This window comes from Lepus europaeus, chromosome 11 (genome assembly GCF_033115175.1).
Source record: "Lepus europaeus isolate LE1 chromosome 11, mLepTim1.pri, whole genome shotgun sequence".
Taxonomy (NCBI): Eukaryota; Metazoa; Chordata; class Mammalia; order Lagomorpha; family Leporidae; genus Lepus; species Lepus europaeus.
In genome coordinates, this window is record NC_084837.1 from 114413329 (window position 1) to 114435204 (window position 21876).

General features: G+C 52.2%; 1 protein-coding gene across 1 annotated transcript in view; it reads right to left on the bottom strand.

Moving 5' to 3' along the window:
- The window catches only part of NEO1 (neogenin 1), a 225614-nt gene that overhangs the window by 60659 nt on the left and 143079 nt on the right, over positions 1-21876 (bottom strand). Inside the window, exons 8-9 of the mRNA XM_062206680.1 lie at positions 9114-9273; positions 3046-3200 (exon numbers count right to left, since the gene is read on the bottom strand). Of these exons, the coding sequence (XP_062062664.1) occupies positions 3046-3200; positions 9114-9273 (315 nt within the window). The remainder of the gene's footprint in view (positions 1-3045; positions 3201-9113; positions 9274-21876) is intronic.

Consider the following 21876-nt stretch of genomic DNA (forward strand, 5'->3'; position numbering starts at 1 on the left):
GGAGGTCAGCTGTACCTCACGCGCTCTTTCTGAAGTAACACGGCCACTGCTGGAGGTCCGCTGTGCCTCACACGCTCTTTCTGAAGTAACATGGCCACTGCTGGAGGTCAGCTGTCCCTCACACTCGCTTTCTGAAGTAACATGGCCACTGCTGGAGGTCAGCTGTGCCTCACACGCTCTTTCTGAAGTAACACGGCCACTGCTGGAGGTCAGCTGTGCCTCACACTCGCTTTCTGAAGTAACACGGCCACTGCTGAAGGTCAGCTGTCCCTCACACTCGCTTTCTGAAGTAACACGGCCACTGCTGGAGGTCAGCTGTCCCTCACACGCTCCTTCTGAAGTAACACAGCCACTGCTGGAGGTCCGCTGTGCCTCACACGCTCCTTCTGAAGTAACACGGCCACTGCTGGAGGTCAGCTGTCCCTCACACGCTCTTTCTGTAGTAACACGGCCACTGCTGGAGGTCAGCTGTCCCTCACACGCTCCTTCTGAAGTAACATGGCCACTGCTGGAGGTCCGCTGTGCCTCACACGCTCTTTCTGAAGTAACACGGCCACTGCTGGAGGTCAGCTGTGCCTCACACGCTCCTTCTGAAGTAACATGGCCACTGCTGGAGGTCCGCTGTGCCTCACACGCTCTTTCTGAAGTAACACGGCCACTGCTGGAGGTCAGCTGTCCCTCACACGCTCTTTCTGTAGTAACACGGCCACTGCTGGAGGTCAGCTGTGCCTCACACGCTCTTTCTGAAGTAACACGGCCACTGCTGGAGGTCCGCTGTCCCTCACACGCTCTTTCTGAAGTAACACGGCCACTGCTGGAGGTCAGCTGTCCCTCACACGCTCTTTCTGTAGTAACACGGCCACTGCTGGAGGTCCGCTGTCCCTCACACGCTCTTTCTGAAGTAACACGGCCACTGCTGGAGGTCAGCTGTGCCTCACACTCGCTTTCTGAAGTAACATGGCCACTGCTGGAGGTCAGCTGTGCCTCACACGCTCCTTCTGAAGTAACACGGCCACTGCTGGAGGTCAGCTGTCCCTCACACTCGCTTTCTGAAGTAACACGGCCACTGCTGGAGGTCAGCTGTCCCTCACACTCGCTTTCTGAAGTAACATGGCCACTGCTGGAGGTCAGCTGTCCCTCACACGCTCTTTCTGAAGTAACACGGCCACTGCTGGAGGTCAGCTGTGCCTCACACGCTCCTTCTGAAGTAACATGGCCACTGCTGGAGGTCAGCTGTGCCTCACACTCGCTTTCTGAAGTAACATGGCCACTGCTGGAGGTCAGCTGTGCCTCACACTCGCTTTCTGAAGTAACATGGCCACTGCTGGAGGTCAGCTGTCCCTCACACTCGCTTTCTGAAGTAACACGGCCACTGCTGGAGGTCAGCTGTGCCTCACACGCTCCTTCTGAAGTAACATGGCCACTGCTGGAGGTCCGCTGTGCCTCACACGCTGTTTCTGAAGTAACACGGCCACTGCTGGAGGTCAGCTGTGCCTCACACGCTCTTTCTGAAGTAACATGGCCACTGCTGGAGGTCCGCTGTCCCTCACACGCTCCTTCTGAAGTAACACGGCCACTGCTGGAGGTCAGCTGTGCCTCACACGCTCCTTCTGAAGTAACATGGCCACTGCTGGAGGTCCGCTGTCCCTCACACGCGCTTTCTGAAGTAACATGGCCACTGCTGGAGGTCAGCTGTCCCTCACACGCTCTTTCTGAAGTAACACGGCCACTGCTGGAGGTCAGCTGTGCCTCACACGCGCTTTCTGAAGTAACACGGCCACTGCTGGAGGTCAGCTGTCCCTCACACGCTCTTTCTGAAGTAACACGGCCACTGCTGGAGGTCAGCTGTCCCTCACACGCTGTTTCTGAAGTAACACGGCCACTGCTAGAGGTCAGCTGTACCTCACACGCTCTTTCTGAAGTAACACGGCCACTGCTAGAGGTCAGCTGTACCTCACACGCTCTTTCTGAAGTAACACGGCCACTGCTGGAGGTCCGCTGTCCCTCACACGCGCTTTCTGAAGTAACACGGCCACTGCTGGAGGTCAGCTGTGCCTCACACGCTCTTTCTGAAGTAACGTGGCCACTGCTGGAGGTCCGCTGTCCCTCACACGCGCTTTCTGAAGTAACACGGCCACTGCTGGAGGTCAGCTATGCCTCACACGCTCTTTCTGAAGTAACGTGGCCACTACTGGAGGTCCGCTGTCCCTCACACGCTCTTTCTGAAGTAACGTGGCCACTACTGGAGGTCAGCTGTCCCTCACACGCTCTTTCTGAAGTAACGTGGCCACTGCTGGAGGTCAGCTGACACTACACGCGCAATTACCACCACATGGAGACCGGACAAGGATTTAAGGAGAAACAGTGGCTTATATAAAAGGCGGCAAGTCTAGAGGCCAGGGTCGTGGTTCAGTGGGTAAAGCTGCACATGGAAGATCTCTTTCTCTCTGCTACTCTTTCAAATAAATAACTAACTCTTAAATAATAATAACAATCCAAGTCCAGAAGAAAGCCCTAGTGGGAAGAGCAGCTGGTATGATCTAATCGCTTCTTGCAACTGTAGGCCTATTGTTTGCAGTGCAAACTTAACATACACAAGACATTCTTAAAATAAGCCAACCTGAAACTGATTCGGGTCACAGAAGATCCTAGAAATGTAATCAGAAGTAAGACTGGCACAGGAGACCAAAATAGTGCCTCAAAGAGCTTCTAAAAAGTGTGGTATAAAGACAGGACAACTACATACGTGCACCACGTGCAAGGCATGGCACCAGACATGACAGGAAACAAGGGTGACAGAGGCTTCGTCTCTGCCATCAGACAAGCAGGACATAACTGAGCACAACTGAGGGCAGAAAGTGACGATGGATTTAAACCTGCGGGGACACAGCATTCGACAGGTGGAGAGGAGTCTAGGAGGCAGCTGAGCCAAGTCTCAAAAGGGCAGCAAGACAGGAGCACGTGAGCGTCTCACACAGAGCCAGGCCGTCCCCTGGGACATCCTGCAGCTCGCTGCTGGCAGAGGACAGGTGGTGGAAGACTTACCTTCAGGCTGTGTCTCCACACGCAGTGGGGAGGAACGCTCGCCAGAGCCATGCCTGTTCTGAGCCGTGACTCTGAAGATGTACACCGTTGCTGGCATTAGGTTTTGAATGGTTACTTGCATCTCTCCTGGGCGACTGGTATTTTCAACACGCTCCCTTTGGACAAAGGATTTGGAAAGAGAAGGGAATCAATCAGGAACATTGCCAGAATGAACAGCTTCATTTCCCACTCCACGTCAAGATCCCATAACTTAAGCCAAGGTAACGTCCACAACTTGAATGTGGGAACCGACAGAGAGGCAGGGCCACAGGTCTCGGACAGGCCTGCTGAGGTCCTGCTCCACGCTGCCTCCCAGAGAACACAGGACTCCAAGGGGGGCGTGGCCCCCAGCTGCACACAGCCTTAGGCCGTGCTTCTCCAGGAAGAGAAGGTGGTTTTAGGCAGGACCTGATTTTCATAGAAAGTTTACATTGACTTTGGGTAAGAGACTGAATAAGAAGAAAGTTGGTGGTTCTCACTTTTGGGAGAAAGAGAACATTAAAAATTTAAATGAATCCCAAGCGGACCATGGCTCTGATTTTCGTTTGTGAATGAACTTCAGACCCATCTGAAAAGCAGCCAATCTTACCACCAGCAACACAAGAATCTGGTGGCCCAGGACTGTGAGATGACACTGTAAAAGCCAGTCCTTGATTAGGTAGCACGTCTGGGTTCTGCTTTGGGAGTGTGGGTCCAGCAGAGGTCCAGAGTGCTGCCGAGTCTGCTGTGCTAGCAATGAAGACAGGACTCCAGCACAAGGAGTCTAACACGTATGGTGAAGAAATGTAACTCAAACAGCTGGCTTTACGACGGCCATTTACGCAAAGAGCCGCCGCCATCGTGACCAACACGAGTCCCAGACTACTCTGCGGAAGCAATCATTCTGAACGACCTAACCTCCGAAGTGAGGTTCCTTAAGACAGCAACGATTTGGCTTGAGATTGCGATGACAATCTGCCAAGGGCTGCAGGCCACGCGCCAGTCTGTCTGAATGCACGTGAACATCGGCATCTCAGAGAGGCATCTTTCATGCTTCCCACAGCTTGTTATCTTCAAACCTCGCAATCACAGGCCCCGGCAGGAGGGCACTGGCTGACTTCTCACACTCCGCGGCTTCCGACGCTCGGCCTGCACACGAACGATCCCCAGGACGAGAGCTCCACGGGCGAGCACGGGCTGGACCTCTCTTGTTCGCCCTGCGCCCGAAGGTTTTAACAAGTTCCCTCTTACAGAGATGACGGGGGCGGGGGGAGGGGTGGAGCAGAGGACAGTGTCTCGGCACAGTCACACACGGCAGAAGCACTCCGCACAAGGCTCACACGGGGGGCAGCATTACAAACATACACTGAGAACATCTGTTCCTACGTGGAAGGGAAAGATCGGGAGAGACGAGCGTAGTAAAAGCTAAAACACTTACGCAGAGGTACCGCGGTATTAAAGACCCGGTCACAGGTGTGGCTCCCCGAGATAAGACACCCAGACACTGACAGGCTTCTGACACTATCCTGCTCCAAGCTCCCACAACCCAGCTTCCATCCAGAAAAAACTAAACTCTCGGACAAGACCCCAGGTGCTTGCGAAAGCACAGCTCTCCCAGAAACGTGTTACACGGCGACCGCCAACAGTCAAGACAGCGAGGGGAAGGTGCGGGGCGAGGAGCTGGCAGAGCCAGTTCTCGCTCTGTGGTGCTGCCGCTTGTCAGGGCCACTGGCACATCACTCACACCAGAGAGAGAGGCGCGGGGCACAGAGGTTTCCCTAAAAGGCCTGACAGTGAACACACACAGACTAAGGAGCGAGTTACTTACATAAAAAGCAACTCCTAGCTCCTGGGCCCAAAAGTAATGGCTGATCTGGCCTAACGTCCGTAGTTTGTCGATCCCTGGCCTAGACGAGCAGATCTCTGCACCCGGTTAAAATCAGGGATAACTTACTCTCTGTTCTCCATCTAACAGTCAGTATCAGGCAAGTGCTGTTGCTTAAATTAAGGGCGATTTTTTTTAATAGAGTGAAAATTACACAGTTGAAAAAGCAGAGGGTCTTTCCCCTCCTCGGCTTTTTCAACTCAGGTACCCAACACAATGATGGATCAGAACCAGGACATAGAGCGCCACCTACTGGCTGAGCTCTCAGATGCAGAGAGCGGGGGAATTTTCCAATGTAAGTAGTGGCATAGACATTTCTTAAGACAGGAAAAATGTAAGCCTAGAAAGGTTAAATCAATCCTGCTTAGAAAACAGCCCTGTGACTCACAGAGGTCTGTATCGCTCCTTCCTGGCCTCCACTCAGAAATCATAAACTTCAAAGTAAGGACAGCAGCTTTCTTTTACACAAGTCCCTGAATCTGTCCTGTTGTCCCCTGGCCACTGCTCCCACCATCCTCCAGGCCATCACCACACCTCCAGATCAGCCTCACAAGCCCACTGGGCCCACGACTCCGTGCCTTCACTCTGGTCCTGGGTAGTGCACCCGGAGTACTGCTAACCACGCAAGCTTCCACGGCACACACCTGCTGAAGAGTCTAAAATGTACAACGCCCCCTCCTTCCCTGAGTCTGACTTCTTGCTGGGCAGCCAGCACCTGGGTCCAGGCTTCCCTCTGAGGCCTTCCTAATCCTGAGCTCAGACTCTGGGCCCAGCAGGCCAGCGTCCCTGACTTCTCGTCCTTCTCACACCAGACCCACAGGGGGACAGGATCTTTGCCTGCGTTTTTCTTCATTTTCACTTGTCTCTCCACTCGCCCTGCCAGTTTAACTCGGGTGTTTCTTTCAATTTCAACTTCATTTCTAAAGCATCCTTTCTTTATACGCTGTTGGACGAAAGCCCCCATCCTTCCTCCTAACCTGTCCTGCCTGGAGACCTGAGCGTGGCGTGTGCTGACGTGGTTTCAGCAGGCCCCCCAGCAGGGGCTCAGCCTAGGCACTGAGGCACTGGGCGGGACAGTCCCTGCTGTGTACACTGCAGTGTGTCCATCAGCATCCTGGCCTCTGCTCACCAGAAGCCAGTGCGCAGCTCTGCACTCTGACCGGACGCCAGAGACTGCCTAGTGCCCCCTGCGGGACTGGGGGCTGTCGCCGGCCGCGGAATCACTGCTCTTGGCATGTACTTCCACAGCAACATGTAAGGTTTCATTTTAAAAACCTGCTGTATCATACTTGAGATGGACACCATATTATGTGCCCTGTATTCTCTAACGGGAAGTCTGCCACTGATGTCCTATTCCTATTCGCATCTGTTTCAGACAACTAGAAGTGTGACTGCTGTATTGAACGCTACATGCATTTAAAACATGTAAGAATTCTGCAAGTCACCTTCTCTACCGACGATGCCACCATATCCCAGAGCAGATTCCTTCCAGTCTTCAACTCACTGCACACTGGACATCCGCACCCAAGATTACTGCCAGCCTTATGCGTGAGAAAGGGTAACTCCTTATTTTGTGTTTCCAAGACTGCTAGTGATGGTGAAAACCGTTTTTAACGCCAATGGGCTTTCCACTAGCTTCGTGAGTTAGTTTTGGCTTGAGCCTGCCCCTTGGGACAGTGTCTCTCACTCGTGAATTGTGGGAGCTGCTTATTTAACTGGATGTCTACACAATCCTTTAGAAATGTTGCAAACATTTTTTCAGTTTGTCACTCGACACATTAATCTTGTTTATGATGTTTTACCACGTGGAATTCTATACTGTTACACAATACACTCTGTCAACCATTCTTGTTACGGTGTCTTGATTTCCTATCTTCCTTTAAAAGGCCTTTCCCGCGCAGCAAATGCTAAAAATGACTTCCATATTTTCTTCTAATGCGTTTATAGGTTTTAAAACTATTTCCATATTACTCATCTATAACTTGTTATATACAGGTAAGACAGAGACACAATCCTTTCTTTTCCTGCCGAATGGACAGTTATCTCAACATGACTTCTCCAACATCAGTTACCCTCCAGAGTGCAATCAGCTGGTTTACTTACACACACTCCCTCAGCGCTGACCGCCAGACTGCTGCATGCACGGGACACACTCTGCAGAGCAAGACTGACACCGTGCGTGCGTCCACGCAAGACAAACCACAGAGACTGGTTAAGTGCTCTGAGAAGGCAAACTGCAAAACGGAAACCCAGCCAGCGTAACAACACAGGGGACGCAGCAGCAGTGTGACCGGGGAGACGTCTGAACGCTCAGATCGGGTCTGCAGCCTCTGGGCTGTGAACACTCCCCCTCCCCCACCCCACCCCGCGCCTGACTCTGCAAAACGGAAACCCAGCCAGCGTAACAACACAGGGGACGCAGCAGCAGTGTGACCGGGGAGATGTCTGAACGCTCAGATCGGGTCTGCAGCCTCTGGGCTGTGAACACTCCCCCTCCCCCACCCCACCCCGCGCCTGACTCTGCGCTGGCAGGCCATGGCAGCAGCAGGTGTGCAGAATTTCCTGAAAATCCAACCGCTGGCTGGGAGAGAAGCTGGCTCCAGCACCCCACCGTGTGACAGCAGTGCGGGTGTGTGTGTGTGTGTGTGTACGGCTGGGTGGTCACTCAGGAGCTGCCTGAGACATTCGCTTGAGGGTGACACACACACACACAGCGAGACACGGCACCACCAGGGCAGAGGCGTGGGATGGAAGCCTGGGGCACAGAGAGCTGCTCGGTGCCTTCCACCCCCTGCGGATTCCAGGAGACCTGCAGGGAGACTCACCCACGGGGGACACCTGAACACTGACACGTGTGCTCGCCGTCTGCCAGACAGGTGCTGCCATTCTGTAGACAGGGCTACACTTTCCCATACTTGGAAAACCCCAAACTTCTAATATGGTGTTCAGGGGAATGTCACCGACGAGTAACGTGAGCTCTGCCTATCGGGTTTAAATCACATCATGCGCAAGTTCAATGCCACTGGACCCTCTCAGGAGTACTAAATGAAGAGGGTGCATCTGCAGAGCCCACCAGTCTGGCATTAAAACAATGTTTGTTTTTTATCTGATGTGTTGAGTCCAAGCTGAAACGTGTTTCAGCTTTCTCGTTTCAGTGGGAAGAGCAAATGAAGGGATCCCCCCAGCATGTGGCAATGGTTCCTCCCACAGGGTCTATCGCCAGCAATGGTTCCTCCCACAGGGTCTATCGCCAGTTGGAAAAACGACACACGTGCACAACACATAATCAAAGAATGACCACTCAGGGAAAGACCACCTGTCATTACCTTGAGTGCCAGGATAAGTGTATAAACACACACACACACACACAGACACACACACGAGAAAAGCCGCACACACTGGAAGAGGTGGGGAGAGCTCTACAGGGGCTTCTTGGGGCTTACCCCTGGCCAAGAAGGGTTAACGGAGCGTAGTGTTAGCTGAGAAAGGGGGAGGGGGAAGGGACTGAAGAGAAGACAACGGCAAGAATAAAGCTGTGCCATCAGGCGGGGTACGCTGAGGCTGGACACACCAACCGAAGCCAGGCTGCGGCGTGAAGCAGCGTGGGGAGTCTGGGAGCTCCTGAGAGGGGACAGAGGAGCTGAACCTGCACCGCCGCCTCGAACCACGCTCGCACCATCAGGAGCTCCTGAGAGGGGACAGAGGAGCTGAACCTGCACCGCCGCCTCGAACCACACTCGCACCATCAGGAGCTCCTGAGAGGGGACAGAGGAGCTGAACGGGAAACGCCGCCTCAAACCACGCTCACACCATCAGGAGCTCCTGAGAGGGGACAGAGGCGCTGAACGGGAAACGCCGCCTCGAACCACGCTCGCACCATCAGGGAGCCTTCCTGGAGCTCAGCGGCCCACGCGCAAGGGTGCAGGCAGACCTCGCAGCCTTGACAACCTGTGCTCACTGCATCTTATGAGTAGAGTGGTCCTACGCACTCCTCAAGTCATCCCACAAAGGCAAGAAAGGACATGGGACTTGTCTGCTTGGAATTTCTTCGATGGCCTACAGTCAGGAAAGAGGCACTGCAGTACCCAGACCCTGCACAGCAAAGCGCCACGCTGGGCGGCGTGGGCCGGGGTGGCCAGTGGGCTGCAGTCACACGGGCACTTACCGGGCAGTCCCCTCCTTGGTGTAGAGCACAGAGTAGGTGAGGCTGTCTCCCTGAGGGTCCGACGCAGGCGTCCGCCACGTCAGCTTGATAAAGCGGGTCGAGACCAGGGAGGCCACGACATCCCGAGGAGCCGAGGGCAGTGGTCCCGTCGTGGCTGGCGCTAGATGGTCAGTAGTGGCACTGGTCAGTGAAGTGGGAGGTAATGTTGGGATGGCAACATCTTGTCATGTGCAAACATTGGGGAACATGAAGGGCAAACCACGACGGTTTTTAAAAAGAGAACAGAAAAAACAAAAAACAAAAAAGAAATAAACAAAACCGGGATGGAAAATAAAATAAAATGAATGAACATAAAAAAGGTCATTAACCTGAAGGCTAACATGCAGGCCAGGGGTCACTAACGGGCACTATTCAAGACACACCCCTGCAGGGCAAGCAGGCTTTCTGGTCACTAAGATGGCTGTGGGCGAGGGAGGTGACAGGTGAGAACAAAACACCTCACAGAAGGACACAGCAGCCTTAGACCCGAAAGCAGCAACATCTGTCAAACTCCCCACCTGCGACCCACCCGCCCGCACCATGCGGCTTCAATGCTTTCCCCCACTTTGCCAAGATGAGCACCGCGTGTAGCACGGACAAGTCTCATCACTCAACACGGACCCACGGCATGACCTCACCGTGGAGCCGTGACTTCAGCTCTGGGCGAGACTCGGAAGCCCCATCTTCAGCTTCTGTCTGCATAGCAAACCCTCTCACTGTATCTGGCAATACCCAGGGAAGTGGGTCATACCACCTCCCCCACCTTGTCACTGCTCTTACCTATGACAGTGTCAAATCTCGAATCAAAGGTTCCAATTGGACAGGCTCATGTGTGAACAACCCTCATGCAGGGGCATGAGAGCGGTCTGCTGACCTCAGGAACTTCAGGGGGGACGGCACAGCCCCAGGCCCGGCTCTGCCGTAAACCCGACACCTGTAGCCCCAGTAGCTTCTCAGAGATTGTTTACTTTCATTTTATTTGAAAGGCAGGAAGACAGTGACAGGTCATCCGCCCCAATCGGCTGCATCAGTCCGCCCGGACGGAGAGGAACGCAGTCCAGGTCCCCGCACGGGTGGCACGTCCTGGAGCCATCACTGCTCCCCCCAGATGTGCACCAGCAGGAAGCTGATCTGACCCAAGCAGGCACCTGGACACGGGACCTGGGCATCCCGAGTGGCATTTTAACTAGCGTGCCAGACCCCTGCCCCACTCCCGGTAACTTTAACCTCCTGAGGCATACCACCCAGAGTTGGACAGCTCTCATTTAAAAACTTATTCCTAATACTGAACCAGAATTCTTCACTTGAAGGTCAGAAAATCTAAGTTTAATCTCACAATTTTAATTTTTTTATTTGAAAGGCAGAGTTATGGAGAGAGAAAGAGAGAGAGGGAGGTCTTCCATCTGCTGATTCACTTCCCAAACGGCTGTAAAAACCAGGGCTATGCCAGGCCAAAGCCTGGAGCCTGGAGCTTCTTCCAGGTCTGCCACATGGGTGCAGGGGCCTAGGACTTGGGCCATCCTTGGCTGCTTTCCCAGGTGCATTAGCAGGGAGCTAATTGAAAGGAGAAAAGCTGGGACCAAGCCGGCACCCAGATGGGATGCTGCAGGCTGCAGTTTAACACACTGTACCACAGCACTGGCCCCTCAGTTTTGATTTTTTAAACTTTATTTTCTATTATTTGAGAGAGACAGAGCAGTGAGACAGAGAGTGCATGCTTCTAATTCAGTGGTTTACTCCCCAAACGCCTGCAACGGCTAGGACTGGGCCATGTCGGAGCCAGGAGCCAGGAACTCAATTCAGGTCTCCCACTTGGGTGGAAGGGACTCAAAATGCATCACCTGAGCTGTGACTGCTGCTTCCCGGGATCTGCACTAGCAGGAAGGTGGAGTCTCCACGACATCTTCAAAGCTAGGCCAAACTCCTGCCCGCAATCTCACCATTCTAAACTAACAGAGTTCACTAGACTTGTGGTATAACCTTAATGGGGAAACGGGCAGGAGAGGCAGAGAGCAAACTGTGAAAACTGCAGACGCCAGTTGGATGAAGTGGTGGGGCAAAAATCTTCTGGAAACGTCTATGGAGGACAAGGAAATCCCCAAGTGAGGCAGACTAAGTGATATGCCAGACAACATCTCTCCCAGGACATGGCAGAGGAGGGTCAGCCTGCAGGGTCCAGATGGGTGGGCAGGGGGAGAGAGCTGGCCCGCAGCCTCCTGGAGTGTCTGATCCTCACAACAGCTCCACCAGACAGCGGCTATGCCTCTCCCCACCTCGGTGGTCGAGGCGGACACGTAGAAGCCACCCGTCACTTGCCCTGGTGGCAAAACCATCAGGAGGCCTCCGGCTGCAGCCACCAGGGCTCTGGCCGCGCCGCTTACACTTACAAACTGTCACGTATCCCCTCCGCGCTCGCCTTTCCAGCCCTCTGTGCAAGTGCTTTTACGAGGGCACGCTGCTACTGAAATGCAAGATTATGAAGTTTTAGTTCAGATCTAAGTACCCACTTCCCTGCAACAAGGGTCACTGGCATAAAAACGTTCAGCCTGCATGGCCTCCAAGACCTTCCACGTGCTCCCCAGGCCTCAAAGCACTGTTCACCCTCAGCTTTCCCAGTTCCTTCTCGTGTATCACATCAGTTTTCATACAGCAACCCTAGCGGGCAGGGTGCAAATGACAGGGTTAGACGCTGGGATGAAGGTTAGGAAAGAACCAAGAACTCCCACACTGCAGGCTTTGGGGCCTGCGCAGTTGGCGGGGTCATCAGCTGAGGAAGGGACTATTAAGGTGACAACGGAAGACCAGAGGCAGATGAAGCACTTGTCTTTGAACACACTGAGTCCAGCACAACCCAGCACCTATGGAAGACACTGTGCAGCAAGCAACTGGAACTAGGGCCTCACATTACTGTGAAATTGAGTCATCAGAAACTGTCCCAGCGAAAACGGGGAAAAGAGGAGCCTGAACACAGTGCTGCTTTGCTGCCTCACCCCGTGCCTGTCTGGAGATATGTTAAGCTGCTCCGTGTTGGACCTGAGTTGCCACACTTAATTTTCCCCAATCACTTAGGGGCTGGAGAGGAGCGGAAGCCCATTATCTGAGAGGCATCAAGCACACTGGACAGAGCCCAGGATTCTGAGCACGGAGGCCTCTGTTCAAAACCTGACTCCGCTGCTTCCTACAGAACGAGGCTGGCAAGTGACTCGGCCTCTCCGACACGTCTCCTCGCCTGCGGACAGGGAACAACAGCGCTCCCTCCCCAGGTCCCAGGCCAACAGGAACCTGTGAGCACCAAGTAAGGAACATGCGTGCATGTGGCCGTGCTGTGTTAGTCCTGCCCACCCAGCCTGAGCAGTCGAAGCACAGCACACCAGGGTGAAGGCTGCGACTGAGGGAGGGCAGGCAGGGGGCCCGGGAGACAAGGGCCCCTGGAGGAGGCGTACAAACACCCCGACACTTCTGCAGGGCTCTGGCGGCAGCTGGACTTCCTCGTGTTCACGCCCTGTCATTCACACTAGCATGTGTGTTCCTTGGGGCAAAATGCGTATCTGTTTCATCGCAAAATCACTCACGGGGCCTCTGTAGACTTTACATGACCAATCAATGTGTATTTATTGCGCTAATAAACAGTAGAAAATCCAGGAACGATGTTCCTGCAATGGAGACTGATGTTTCTAGAATCTCATCAGCTAAGGCAGTATTTTAATCTCTTTAACTGCTACCAAGTATATACACATCACATTATATAGAGACGCACCATTTGCAAGGACAGTGTGTTGTTTTAGTTATCTGGGTGAAAGTATAAATCAAGCCAGACCAACACAGGAAAAGCCCCCACAGCCCCAGCTTCCTGTCCCAGCTTGGTTCTGTGGCTGCAGGCCCACATCCAGGCTGAACAGGTAAGGAGAGACCGTGAGACCACAGGAGATCAAACAGATATCCGGTTACAGTAATGTCAGGGTACAGTCAGTGGCAAGGCACAGCACTTGGGACTTTGGGTGTGAAGGTTTGAGGAGGTGGACAAACCCTCCTTCCCAAAACCGTCTAAGACTGGAAACTGACCGAAGGCACCTACTCAGGAACACTACTGTGTATCAGGGATAACAGACTCCATGGCACTGCCCCGCTCTGCTGTGGGGGCCACTGAGCCAGGCTAGCACAGGTCTGAACCCTAATGGCTCCAGGATGTTGGGGCGCATGATGAAGTGTCATCGGGGACAGTGGCAACCCGGGCAGGGTGTGGAGGACAGGAAGGGCCAGAGATACAGGTAGGCTGCTGGGGAATAAGGTGTTCCCCTGCGTGGCAGTGACAAGAAGGCCTGAGAAAGCTCCATGCACCCAGGTGACCGGGAGCCGTGGGGGAGCCCCAGGGACTGGAGCTGGGCTAAGCCACCCACACATCCCTGGCTGAAGGAATCCGTGTGTATGTTTGGTGCAAGTGCCTGGTGCAAAGCACACACTGGGGCAAGCTAAAAAGACCCGAATTCTGAGCGCATTCCCCAAAGCACAAAGACCCACCAGGTCAAAATGGCAGGCTTCCTGGCTGGAGGCATATGTGAACACAACTTGTGAGCGATCTTTGGCTCAGCTCCAATCTATACAGACACAGGGGCTGTGCTAAGAAACAAACCTAGACTCCTGCAAAACAAACCCCACCACCACCACCAAAAAGGGAGTCGGACACAAAAGCTAAGCAGAAACACCACTGGCTGCGAGCCCCGGGAAAGACGATGTTACGGATTCAGTCCAGGCAACACACGGAACACTCACAGCAAGAGCAGCTTCCAGGGCCAGGGCTGGGGGCAGGCAGGGGTGCTGGAAAAGAGCCCACTTCCAGCAGAAAATGAAGAGGTACGCAAAGAAACGGAAGGGTGGTTGTGCTGGGGGAGAGGGCAGTCAAGGTAGAGGCCTCCAGGGCCCTCAGATCCTGCACCTGAGACGGATTTCAAAGCTGTTCCTAAGATACATTCTACAACTAAAGAACCTGCAGTAGCCGTGGGCGCTGAGAGCTAATCCCAGGTATAAGCCATGGTGCAGTCCACCACGGCTGCACCGGTGCCAGCAGAAGGCACAAGTCCTCCTGTACCAGAGAAAACAACTTTACTATCCAGGGCACTGGCAGCAGCCAGGAACGCTCGTTTGTGTTAGTTCCCATGCAGACAAGCAAAGGGCCCAGATGGACGCCTGCGTGTGCAGCAGCTGCCACAGGACAGGGTCTGAGCTCAAGTATTCAGCACTCTCACAGCGAGCAAAAAGGGCCCCAGACAGAGCAGTCCTGCGTGGACGTCTGACGATGGGCTCAGCCTTTCTGGTTTTGCCCCAGCCTGTGGTCTATCGTCCTGCAGACAGCTCTCTGCGTGCTTGGGGAGAATCTGTATTTGCAGCTACTCTTGATTATTAAAGTCTTGTACACCCTTTCTGACTGAGATCTCCAAATACCACAACTGAATTACGTGTTTCTTCTCTAACAATTATAAATGCAACTGCATCTATCAGAACCCCAGAATAAATGAGAATTTAAAGAAATACAGGGAAACCCCAAATGTTTGGAAATTAAACAACACAATCTTAAATAACCCATGGTCAAAAAGGAAATCACGAGAAAAAAATTTAAATATTTAAATTGAATTAAAATGAAAACAACATATTAAAAATTATAGGATGTAACCGGCACCGTGGCTCAATAGGCTAATCCTCCGCCTTGCGGCACCGGCACACCAGGGTCTAGTCCCGGTCGGGGTGCCGGATTCTGTCCCACTTGCCCCTCTTCCAGGCCAGCTCTCTGCTGTGGCCAGGGAGTGCAGTGGAGGATGGCCCAAGTGCTTGGGTCCTGCACCCCATGGAAGACCAGGAGAAGCACCTGGCTCCTGCCTTCGGATCAGTGTGGTGCACTGGCCATTGGAGGGTGAACCAATGGCAAAAGGAAGACCTTTCTCTCTGTCTCTCTCTCTCACTGTCCACTCTGCCTGTCCAAAAAAAAAATAAAATTATATATATATATATATATATGTATATATATATATATATGATGTAGCGAAAGCACAACTTATAGGGAAATTTTTATCAGTTTAGACACCTGTTAACAGAAGAGAAGAAAGGCCTCAAATGAGTTACCTGAGCTCTTACCTTAGGACAAGAGACTGACTAGGAAAACAAGAGAACACACAACTGACCCAAATCAAGAATGCGAGAGGCGTACTGCTACCAACCCAGCAGATGTTAACAAGCTACAGGGGAAGACTGTGAACAAGTTTATGCCAACAGGACAACGGAGATGAAATGAACAAGTTCCTACAAGGATGGAAGAACAAGTAACATCAGACAGGCCCAGAACAAATTGAATTAGTAAATAAAAATCTCCCCACAAAGAAAAGCCCAAGCCCAGATGGCTTCATCAATGACTATTATCAAGTATCTCAGAGGAGAGACAATACCAACCCTTTACCCACTCTTACGTCTCCCAGCTCTTCCTGTGAATTCAAAGCAGACTGAGAGACAGGAAGAAACACCTGCATCTTCAGGAGGGCACGTACGAAGCCCTCAACCGAGCACCAGCAGACCGGGGCTGGCAGCGTGCCCAGAGAACTGCATTACATAGCACATTATAGGCCATCCTCCTTTCCGGCCTGTTTCCTGGCCGTTCTGTGCTCTCCCTTTGCCTGGTTACTGGACGAGAGAAGACTTCAGGCTTCTGCACCTTTGTTCACTCTGCTGAAGCCCCTGACTTAAGTCAAAGACACCTGAGAAGTTTAAGAGACGGCATCGTACTCTCAAAATGTGAACATCAAAAAAATGCTGGTAGCTCGGACCTGTGCTCGGTCATGGACACCTACAGGCCTCACGGGCTCCTGGAAAGTGCAGGCTGGGCTGGTCTGGCTGGAGGCCTGGAGAACGGGGTTTCTCCTGACCAGAATGTCCCTGGACGAAGTCATCGGAGCCAGCTCTTCACTTTTCAGAGGCTGCTTTTCAAGCCTGGCTGCACAGTGGCTGCTGGCTCTGATTCAGCCTGGGTTTAAGTTTATATTTACCTGGAAAGGCTCCAGCTTTAATGCATTAGCTCTGTGACGGATAAAGTGTCACCTGTATCAGTGTATGTGATTAGCCAAAGCGTGCATGTCCTGGACATCACTCTGATGGTGCAGACTGTTAAACTCTGCTGCCCCTGGCTAAGCAGATGCAACTGCTCCCACCCGACACCCACCTGTATCAGCCAGGTGAGCCGAGCAGGCACATTTTTCTTTTTAAAACTCAATTTCGTTCACTGCGCATAATCTCTCTTTTGGAAAAAAAGGTGAGTTTTGAAGTTCCTTTCAGCATTTCTGACCTCCTTCAAAGCTAACATGTCTTTCTTCCTGCCCCCGAGTCTCCTCGTGCAGATCAATCCGTTAAGCTGACTTCCCAGAGCTGTCTGCAGTAGCACTGCTCAGAAGTCATCACGCGGCAATGAGCCGGACTTGCACGGTGCCTATTTCACAAAACACAGCAGCAGGTGAATGAAGGAGAGGCCCACAGAGCTCCAGGTTCAGGAAAAGTTAAGAGCAGCAGCCACAGACACTGTAGACACCAAACAGCATACCACGACAAAGCAAACAGCTAACTGTGGGGACCACGGCGATCTGCCACACTTCCTAGCTGGTTTAAGACTCCTGGGGAGCAGGCACTCAGGTTAAGACTTCCTCCCTGGGTCCGATCCCCAGCTCTGACTCCTGCCTCCAGCTTCCTGCTACTGCAGATCCTTGGAGGTGGCAGGTGATGGCTCAGGTGGTTGGTCCCCTGCCACCCATGTAGGAGACACAGACGGAGTTCTTAACTCCTAGCTTTGGCCTGGCTCAGCCCCAGCTGTGATATCTGGGAGTGAAGTAAAAAACACAACACAAAACAAAAGCAAAAAAAAAAAAAAAAAAAAAAAAGACACACAACAAAATCCCCAAAAAACCTAGCAATTCTATAGGACAAAACCATCTTCTGTCTGTGAAGCTAGCATTTCCCATCCTCATTCAATCACGAAATCTCTTCCCCAAACAGAAACCCAAGTGGGGAACTTGGACTAAAAGCCAACCAAGCCACGCCCAGCTGCGAGCCCCCGCCTCCAGACCTGCAGAGGCCACTCAAGGGTTCACAGCCCTCTACTTCTTATTCTGTGTTAGCATAGCCAGGCTGGAATTACACAAAGGGAAAAGATGACGCTTCCGCTTTTCATCACATCAAAATCCTGTGCTGAGAGATGGGGCACTGCTCCCAGTCCTCTTCAATGGCACACAAACACACACACAAACATGGGGCAGAATGCGCTTCCCCCGCCAGGACACACACACGCACCTCCTTGCTCCTGACCATCCCGTCGGATTCCACGATACAAACGCATCGCAACCCACGGGACCACCCTCTATAGCTCCTTACATTTAGGCTGTTTCTGTCGTTTTTTTGACTATTTTGGGTTAGCACAGATTTTCTGTCAACTTTCTCACACATAAGGCAGAGACAGAGAGCCTCCCACCCACTGGTTCAAGCTCCAACTGGCCCTGTGCAAGAGGAGCTCCTGTTAGTGGAGACGCTGGGCCAAGGTCTGTGTATCCTCCTGGGTGTCAAATATATTCCTGAGCCCAACACTTCACAAGTAGTTCCAAACAATCATCAGGGCAAGAAACACTTACACAAATCCCACCTGGATGAGACGCAGAGATATTCCGGATTATAATCTCAAGCCAAAATACACACAAAAACAAGGTGGACAGAACGAACCCACTGAACAGGAAAAACCGCCCTGAGATCTACACAGGGACTTCAGAGGCAGGTGGCTGGAGAGGAGGTTACAGTAAAGGGAGCTCACAGGCCCTGCAGAGAGAGTGACAGCCTGGAGAAGCTAAGCACAGGTGGGCTCACAGGTGACCCCATGGGACTGGCAGATACCACCTTATTCACACGATCAAGGTTAAGGCCATCAGATACCAAGACATACTGAAATCCTGCACCTCTGGCACAGAAATGCTGAGAGGGGCACATGGGGGCTGGCCGTGTGGCACAGAGTACGTCGTGGCTCGCAAGGCCAGGGTCCCCTACTGGAATGCCGGCTGCGCTACTGGCTGCTCTGTTTCTGATCCACTCCCTGCTAACACCCTGGGAAGGAAGCTGTAAAAACCCAGTTCATGCTTTCTCAGCTTTTCAATGGGTCTTTCCTATCCTACTCTTGTCTGATCTGCTCCCCCTACCCCCAAAAGGGAAGGGGGCCTTCCTGTGAGCCCTGGGCCTGTCAGGTAGCATCTGTAAGGCAAGGTCTCCACAGTAACCATGGGGCAAAGACATGCTACTCCTAGAACCTAGATTGGAGTGCCAATCAAAATTGGAACATGTGCCTGCCCCATTCGGCATTATCATTTAATAGCCACGTATGAGCGTTCAAGCATCCTGTTCATTCTCAAAATTTCTCTACTGGATCCTTCTCCATGACTCTGATACAGCAGTTCATTTCCCTGCACTGCAAACAGCTCAAAGATAGCAATCAGAAATCCTTGAGAAGCACAAACACCAACCAGAGTCCAATAAAACAACTGTTTCTTCAGATTCAAGACACTCACAGGAAGCATGTGCACCCAGTGGGAAGCAATCACACCAGGCGATTAATCACAGCACTTTGTGGAAAACAAAACACTGGCAGCAGTGAGAAGAGCCGGAGAGTAAAACATGTGGCCCTGACCCTGAGGCCAGGGTGCACCCACTGCTCCCACCAGAACTCCCAAGAAATCAGTCACATTTCAGGGAAAGTCACAAGCAAGAAGCATACATTTCTAACTCCCTTCCCAAAGCAGTAAAACCTCTCACTGTTTCCACACTTAAAATACAATGACATTAAATTACAGAAAACAGGAAAAAACAACGCTCCCACGGTTCTGATGTGGGACTGTGCTCTAATTCCAATCACAGTCTAATTCATAAATGCTCTCAAGGGAATCACACCGACAGACAGCTGCAGCCTGCTGCCCGCGGCCCACCCCGTTCCAGAGGCTCCCCCCAGGACCGCTGTTAGTCAACACATTCAGAAGACAGGGAAAGACAAACTTTAGAAAACAGAGGCAGATCTTAGTTTAGAGAATTGGGGGCAGCCTTGTGATATAGCAGGAAAAGCCAGTCCTGGCTGCTCCACTTCTAATTCAGTTCCCTGTTAATGGCCTGGGAAAAGCAGCCAAAGATGGCTCAGATGAAGCTCCTGGCACCTGGCTTCAACCTCATCCAATCCTGGCTGTTGCAGCCATACGCGGAGTGACCCAACGGATAGAAGATCTCCCTCCCTCCCTCTCCTTCCCTGCCTTCCCCTCTAACTCTTTCAAATAAATAAATAAATAAACGATTTATTTGTTTATTTGAAAGTCAGAGTTATACAGAGAGAAGAGAGGCAGAGAGAGAGAGGCAGAGGCAGAGGCAGAGAGAGAGAGAGAGTGAGTCTTCCATCCGCTGGTTCACTTTCCAATTGGCCGCAACGGCTGGAGCTGCGCTGATCCAAAGCCAGGAGCCAGGAGCTTCTTCCAGGTCTCTCATACAGGTGCAGGGGCTTAAGGACTTGGGCCATCTTCTACTGCTTTCCCAGGCCATAGCAGAGAGCTGGATTGGAACTGTAACAGCCGGGACTAGAACCAGCGCCCACATGGGATGCCAGTGCTTTAGGCCAGGGCATTAACCCGCTGCACCACTGTGCAGCCCCAAATAAATCTTTAAAAATAAAATCTGATCATTGTTCAAAGCTACAGTTCTCACGTTGTGAGAAAGAATGCTCTATCACTACTACTCTAAATATGATCACTGCGGAGGGAGAGTCTGCAACACTAAAATTCTCTCATTTTCTCTACCAGGAAAAAACTCTTGCAAATAAATTTCAAGATAGATTCCAGGCTTAACATACCACTTATTTGAAATGGCACATTTTTTGCTATGTACTATTTAAAAGAAGGAGACCTATCAGCAAATTGCTTTGTGAAGTTCTGATAGGAGTCTTAGGACTTGACAGATAATGCTACTCAAGCTTCACAGGACAGAAACAATGACTTGTTTGATGCCCACTTTTCACGAAAATCATTTTCCACATTAAAAACCATGTTATGGCTGGTGCCGTGGCTCACTACGCTAATCCTCTGCCTGCGGCGCCGGCACACCGGGTTCTAGTCCTGGTCGGGGCGCTGGATTCTGTCCCGGTTGCTCCTCTTCCAGTCCAGCTCTCTGCTGTGGCCCGGGAGGGCAGTGGAGGATGGCCCAAGTGCTTGGGTCCTGCACTCGCATAGGAGACCAGGAGAAGCACCTGGCTCCTGGTTTCAGATCAGTGCAGCGCGCCGGCCATAGCAGCCATTTGGGGGGTGAACCAACGGAAGGAAAACCTCTCTCTCTCTCTCTCTAACTCTGTCCCCCCCAAAAAAATGTTATTTAAAAGTTTTAGTTACCTTGCCAAATGTGTAGTTACCATGCCAAATGTTCCCAGATAGCCTGAATCCTCTTGTAATTTCACTCATATTCAGATATCTCTACTGAGCCCCTATCCGATTGGCTCTGAGACTATCTGATATTTGTTGGACAGTCTTAAATAGTAATCCCAAAGTAGGATTAAAACAGATGCCCAAGGGGCTGGCACTGTGGCGCAGTGGGTTAACGTCCTGGCCTGAAGCACTGGCATCCCATATGGGCGCTGGTTCTAGTCCTGGCTGCTACAGTTCCAATCCAGCTCTCTGCTATGGCCTGGGAAAGCAGTGGAAGATGGCCCAAGTGCTTGGGCCCTGCACCCATGTGGGAGACCAGGAAGAAGCTCCTGGTTCCTGGCTTTGGATTGGAGCAGCTCCGGCCATTGCGTCTATCTGGGAAGTGAACCATCGGATGGAAGGCCCCCCCCCCCCCTTTTCTCTGCTTCTCCTCAGTATAACACTTTCAAACAAATAAATATTAAAAAAAAAACAGATGCCCAAGATCCTTTATTTATCCTGAAATAAAATCCATATATACAGTGAGCTACACAACCCCTGACCTGCTGCCTCCCAGCATGCACTTAGACCAGGTACTGATACGGGATGTAGGTGTCCCACGTGGTGACTCACTGCATCAAATGCTTCCTCCCACCCAAATCATTTGATGTTACAGAAACAACTACTTGGATACAATCCTAAAGATTCAAATGTTCAGTCTTTTTTTTTTTTTCTGACAGAGTTAGACAGTGAGAGAGTGAGAGAGAGCGAGAAAAAGGTCTTCCTTTCCATTGGTTCACCCCCTAAATGCCCACTACGGCCACTGCACTGTGGCCGGCACGTTGCGCCGATCCAAGGCCAGGAGCTAGGTGCTTCCTCCTGGTCTCCCACGCGGGTGCAGGGCCCAAGCACCTGGGCCATCCTCCACTGCCTTCCCGGGCCACAGCAGAGAGCTGGACTGGAAGAAGAGCAGCCAGGACAGAATCCGGTACCCCAACCGGGACTAGAACCCGGGGTGCCAGTGCCGCAGGTGGAGGATTAGCCTAGTGAGCTGCGGTGCCAGCCCAAATGTTCAGTTCTTAAAAGCAGAGACTGTGGGCCAGTGCTGTGGAGCAGTGAGTAAAGCCACCGCCTGCAGTGCCGGCATCCCGTATGGGGCGCTAGTTCGAGTCCTGGCTGCTCCACTTCTGATTCAGCTCTCTACCGTGGCCTGGGAAAGCTGAACAAGATGGCCCAAGTCCCTAGGCCCCTGCACCCTCATGGGAGACCCAGAAGAAGCTCCTGGC